This window comes from Eucalyptus grandis, chromosome 7 (assembly GCF_016545825.1).
Source record: "Eucalyptus grandis isolate ANBG69807.140 chromosome 7, ASM1654582v1, whole genome shotgun sequence".
In the NCBI taxonomy this organism is placed as follows: domain Eukaryota; kingdom Viridiplantae; phylum Streptophyta; class Magnoliopsida; order Myrtales; family Myrtaceae; genus Eucalyptus; species Eucalyptus grandis.
The window spans coordinates 28,281,516-28,287,830 of record NC_052618.1 but is presented as its reverse complement, the minus strand read 5'-3'; the positions used below and the strand labels follow the sequence as shown (position 1 = coordinate 28,287,830).

Below are 6,315 nucleotides of genomic sequence, written 5' to 3'. Positions count from 1 at the left end.
ACCCAGATTGCGACTTTTCTTAGGAAAAGTCCATCCTGCAAAACTCCGATCGTCTTTGACATGACTTGGCAACCGCTGTTAGTGAAGCTCAATCCCACCAATCCTGAGCGTTGACTTGACGCGGATCTCGAGGAGGTGCTTGATGCAATTGACTTTGCAAGGGCGAGTGGCCTCGAAGATGTCACCATTGGGGATCCTCTTGAGGGCAATAGAATAATCGAGGTCGAAACGGTCGAGGTCAAGGCCGTCCGTGTCAGGTTCAAGCATCCAAGAAGGGCTCTTGGGGGAGTGACCTAATAATGGGGACGATGGAGGAAATGAGGTGGCTTCGATTGTGGAGTAACAGGGAGAATTGAGTTGGAAGGATGTTAATAGTGGTATTTGGGCATGAAGAGAGAGAAGGAAGAGGAGGAGGCGAAGGAGGAGGGAAATTTTGGTCTTTTGGGATTACACCGGTAGGGTTATAAGAGAAACGGACAAATATGTTGTAAAATGAAAATGAGTTTATTCATAGCCCATTTTTAGACCCATATATATTTAGGCATTTGTTTTTTAAACCCATTTAAATTTGTTTCTAATATTTTAGCCAATTCATTTATAACCTGATTCATAAAAGATGAGTTAAAGAATAAGTTTTGAACTCATTTTGATGCCTCTAACAATAGCCACGTAATTCTTTAATTTGCAAATTCTCCATAAGCCATATTGACAAACTTCCCAATATATTAAGTCAAATCTAACTTTCGAAGACAGCTCATTCCTCACGTCACAACTTTAATTAAGCTTCCGATTAACAGTTTTTTTCACTATACTTTCTGTATTATATCATGCTATACCTCATCATGATTAATGGCTTCATATTATATTGTGCTATATCTTGTTATATAATGCTATACTAGACATCGGTTGATACAGACATCATGATTCACGATTCCATATCTTTTGTATGTGTCTAGAAAAGACAAACATTAATCGGTTTCTCGAGATGATAACCATATAAATTAATCCCATATCTCGACAAAGAGTTATTAGTGCTACACGTAGACTTTGTCGCTTATTTGATTGGCCAACCTAAAAAGCAAAGATTCAATGCACATGCGCGTGATCCAAATTTTATATCCAGTCAATGTCGTTGTTCCATATAAAATAAAACAGCATCTCAGAAACGCTTTTATCAAACATCAATCGCATGAAAATTCTTCCTTTCCAAGTTTGACGAGGACTATCGACGAGACGAGGCGAGTGCGCAGGGCATATAAAAACCAGCATATTAATGCAAAAACTCAATATAGACTTCGGATCAACTCTCTTTCTTCTCATCCTTTATAATGAACTTGCTTCTATTTTGCTTCAAAACTCCATGGAAACAGAACTGCTCTATGATATGTCGCCGTACGCAAGGATTTACAAGGATGGCCGAGTGGAGAGATTTGTAGGCACGGAAACCGTCCCTCCATCGCTCGACGAGAAAACCGGCGTCCAATCAAAAGATGTTGCCATTTCATCAGACTCCGCTGTCTCCGCAAGACTTTACATCCCGAAAGCTGCGACCGATTCTTTCCAAAAGCTCCCTGTGCTCGTATACTTTCATGGAGGAGGCTTCATAATTGAAACAGCGTGGTCGCCGACTTACCACAACTATCTCAATGCCCTAGTTGCGGAGGCTAACATCATCGCTGTCTCCGTTGATTATAGAAGGGCACCAGAGCATCCGCTTCCGGCAGCTTACGATGATTCGTGGACTACCCTAAAATGGGTGGCCTCTCATTCTACCGGAAACGGCCCTGAGGAGTGGTTAAATTCTTGTGCCAATCTCAAGAAGGTGATCTTGATTGTTCTTCAATTTCTGTTTTAGATCACTTACTGGCATATACATACTTTTAGAAACAACGGCCAAACTCATAATATTAGATTCGACTTTTGTTTGGTATAATTGTGGCTGTAATATCACGATGTTGCTTTATGACTGTGCTATGAAGTGTTGTATCTGGTGTCTTTTGGTAATATGTGTTTTAAAGTTATAAAATCTTAAGCTTGGGATAGGCAATTTCTTGTATGCCATTGCTAGGGATGATGACGAAGCAAGGCGGGGGACGGGAACCTATGTCTTCACCGCCGCGTGCTCCCTGCGGGGCGGTTTTGCCTTCGTGGGGCGCCATCATAGGATCAATATTTTTTTCTCAAAAAGAATTAATAACCCTTGCTAGATGATTATATGACATTTTCTATTTTTATAATTATTATAAGAAATAATGGCCTCACGGGTAGATTTTATATAACAGAACAGTCTCATGAATCGGTTCTAAAGAGATAATCAAGCTCCACCCTTTGAAAATTGGTCACTGTGGGACAATTGTGAAGATGAGACACATGGAAAATAATTGCCACATATTGCTTACCTAGAGGGTTTTCTAAGCTTGCATCTTCAACAAAATCAATTTGTAATGAGGAGATAGTTCTTAGGATTGTATTAATAGTGTTTCATATTTTTTCAACAAATAGAATGAAAGAAAGAATATATATATATATATATATATATATATATATATATATTAAATAGTACAAGGGGCATATTAGCCCCTTCCTGCCTATTGCCCGCCCCATGCCCTGCGGGGCACTATTTTCGGGGAAAAATTTCCCCCATGCCCATCTCTACTATGTTGCTACAGCTTCGAGGGTACTGCAGTTGTTTGAAGTTTGTCGAGCACCTTTTAAAAATTGAAGTATCGATTTTCATGGAAATAGCTTGTGAGGAAATTGTGCTAAACCGACTCTTGTTCACTTTTACAAATAGGTCGAGTGTCTTTGTCTATTAAGAGAGGTTGAAGCAAAAAAGAAAGAACAGAAATCCTGTTTGAATTTGCCTCCAAAATGTACAAAAGGGTCAGCTTAAATTGTAGAATAAAATCCAAAAGTTAAGGAAAGTTAAGATAATGTACCATACGAATTTTAAAAATATGGGGTTGTCAACACTAAAAATTGATTGCAAGAATTGTTCTTAGAATATATTTTTACTGAAATACGGGTTATCTATTTCATCACGGGTGCTTTTCTATCCAGTGCGGTGGAGATTTCAACTTTGTCATTAACTAGATAAAATAATGTTTTCCTATTCTATCCAGCGATCGATCGGTCGCTTGAGTTTTCTCAAATAATTGAAATCAGTTGGCGGTCACAAAAACAACGTTTGATAATTTCATAACATAATTTTTCTGTTGTGAAATGCTTATTACAGCATCCTTGATCATGCTTGGTAATGATTGCACACACTAATACAATATTCTCTAAATTCTTCATAGGTGTTTATGGCTGGAGATAGCGCTGGCGGTAACATAGTTCACAACATGGGCATCCGATTGGCAGAGCAAACTCTGAAAGGAATTGAATTTCTGGGAGTTATTATGGTGCATCCTTACTTCTGGGGCGACAAACCGTTGCCTTTGGAGACCACCGAACCTGAGAAGAGGTCCGGGGTGGAGAAACTCTGGTGTGCGGCGAATCCAACGACCACCGCGTGCGACCACCCTCTGATAAATCCAGCGATGGACCCTAGGATGTTGGGTTTGGCTTTCAATAGGATCCTAATTTGTGTTGCTGAGAAGGATATCTTCAGACAAAGGGGCTGGCACTACAAGGAGGTGTTGAGTGAGAGAGGATGGAGTGGATTTGTGGAAGTGACGGAAGCACCAGGGGAGGTTCATGTGTTTCATTTGATCAATCCCAGCTGTGATAATGCTGCGAAGATGATGAAGAAATTGGCCTCCTTCATGAATGAGGAGGACAAATAGAATATTTCTTGTTCCGTGGGTGGTACTTTTCATATACGGTTTGTATATTTGAAATGTTTGTTGGTAAAATGGTGTGATTGGCGATGCTGACTGTACTTTACCAATAATATTAACTACTTGGGATCTTAAAATGCAGTTATCAACTTTTTTAAAAAAAGTTTATTACCAGAAACAAAAGTTAAATAGTTAAAATAGTGGCTTATCTGCAATATTAATAACTGATCCACATAGAGCCACTTTTGATGTAGTAAGTGATCACTCGGAGTAAGGAATTTACCAACTTCAAGTTATTTGCTTATGTAGAAATTTGTTACTCAAAACAAAACTTAGTATTGAAATTGATAACTTACAAGCGTAGGTCCACTTACGAGTTAGTTACCTATCATGGAAGAATTTTGTCATTGAAAACAAAAATCTTGAATTTAGTACCTTGTCATTGAAATAAGCAACTTACTAACATAGGCCTTTTATTACTTTAGTAAGTTATTGACACTTTGTGAGGAATCCATGAACGCCAACTTCAATGGCATGTTATCAATTTATTTAGAAATTCACCATTGCAAATAGAATCTTTCTGTTAAATTTAGTAACATACTAACCAACTAGGTGATCGATCGAATAGTCCAAGACTTGGTTTGCAAGCTACAGTCACAAGTTTGATTCCTCAATCTCTCCATAATCTTAAAAGACCTTGGTTAGTAACTGAAGGAAGGACCTTGACTTAGGTGTTTTGATGGTCTTGCTCTTCCCTGCTTGCACCTAGTGGGACTGCAGTGATAGACTCACCCAGTGAGTAGTTGGTATTTTATTAGGGCCTTAAACGGAACATTCAAGCAACGCATGAGGTAAGTCCCAATTCCGTCCAAACATTTTCGTTCATAACAAAAATTAGCAATGTATTGGGGAAAGTACTAACTTACTGTGCGAATGTAGGCTTGCATTTAGGGTGGTAAGTTATCGCTTAAGTAAGGAACGTACCAAAGTTCAGTTCAATAGTAAGTTATAAAATTAGAATTAAATTCTTGTATATTGAAGTTATTCACTTATTAATAGAATTAGTAATGTACCAATGAATGCTTACTTTTAGGAAGGTTTTTTCTTTTTACCTACCTGATAAAGAATGTCCTAAAATCTATTAATAGTAAATCATCAACCTATTTACTTGCGCAAATTGTAAACAAATGTAACTAGTAAGTTGGTTATTTGCCAACGTAAGCCCATTGAGTATCAAGTTACCAACAACTCAAGGAACTTACTAAGTTGAAATTAATGTTCTATTTGATTACAGAAGGGTCAAATCATGATTTCATTGCTAAGTTGCAAACGATAGAATGGGCCCAATTGTAAAATTGAATTGAAGCTGGTAATGTACTGTTAAATTTGAAGATCGTAAAGTCATTATCTCATTGATATGTTACTAATTTATGAGCCACCCCACTTGTAAAACTTAATAATAGTTGGTTTTTTATTTATTTATTTTTTATCGTAATGAGACATTTCATTTAAGTAAAGCTGAAAAACAACCTGCTTGTACCGCGTCCGAAAGCAGTAAATTAAACAAAGATGGGGGAGGGGGAAAGACTTCAGCGAAAGACAGGGAACCGCGAGAATGGACCTTGGCAGCCCAGTCTACAGGTGCGTTTGTCTCGCGTCTTGTAAACCTAATGAGAAGATGAGAGAAATAGGGGGTAAGGCAGTCGTTTCCGCTAGCAGCGAGCGGCTCTCCCATGGCGTCTTCTGTGGGTCGTGCACAGCGTTGACCACCTGGAGATAGTCTGTCTTGATGATGAGGGGCTCATTAGACTTCCCGATCCGCAGAAGATGGCGCAACGCTATATTCAAAGCTTGGACTTCGATCTGCAAAGCAGAATTTGCTGTGGCTGCACAGGTGAAACCTTCTTGCATAGAACCAATATAATCACGATAGATATATGCAATTGATCCTGAGATATTACCACTTTTGAAGGCTCCATCTATGTTGATTTTTAATGTACTAGGATCAGGGGGCCTCCATCAGGGGGCCTCCACAGAGATCCTGGAGCCGAGCGAGGGGAGATGGATCCTGTTATGGTAGACTGCAGATGCTTCGCCAAGTTGGAGGTAGCCCATGCTGCTTCCACAACGAAGACTGGATCTGGCTGTTGGTGCTGAAATAGACATCTGTTGCGTGCTTTCCAGATGTGCCAGAGGAGAATAGTAATAACCTCCATACCTGGTGAGTTTTGATTTTCCACAAACCTGTCAGCTACCCACTCTTCAATACGCTTGATTTGAGTAGGTAGAATTCGTATGCAAACCTGAGGGTGAGACCATACGGTCGAGGTCCACGGACAAAGAAGGAAAAGATGTTCTAATGTTTCTAGAGTCTGACTTACGCACACCTTACAGATAGGGTCTGCACTAATATGTCTGTGAAAGAGATTAACCTTAGATGGGAGGGCATTTTGAGTGATGGACCAAAGGAAGAACCTAATTTTAGGTGGGATGTGGAGTTTCCAAATTTGCTTCCATAGGGTTGAAGGTAGTT

General features: G+C 39.3%; 1 protein-coding gene across 1 annotated transcript; it reads left to right on the top strand.

The window, feature by feature from the left end:
• The first annotated feature begins 1,227 nt into the window (after nt 1-1,227).
• Nucleotides 1,228-3,911, top strand: LOC104453217 (probable carboxylesterase 12). The gene is made up of 2 exons (XM_010067741.3): nt 1,228-1,822; nt 3,300-3,911. Exons 1-2 carry the CDS (start codon nt 1,274-1,276, stop codon nt 3,786-3,788), a joined length of 1,038 nt encoding a protein of 345 aa, XP_010066043.2. The 5' UTR covers nt 1,228-1,273; the 3' UTR covers nt 3,789-3,911.
• Nucleotides 3,912-6,315: the final 2,404 nt, after the last annotated feature.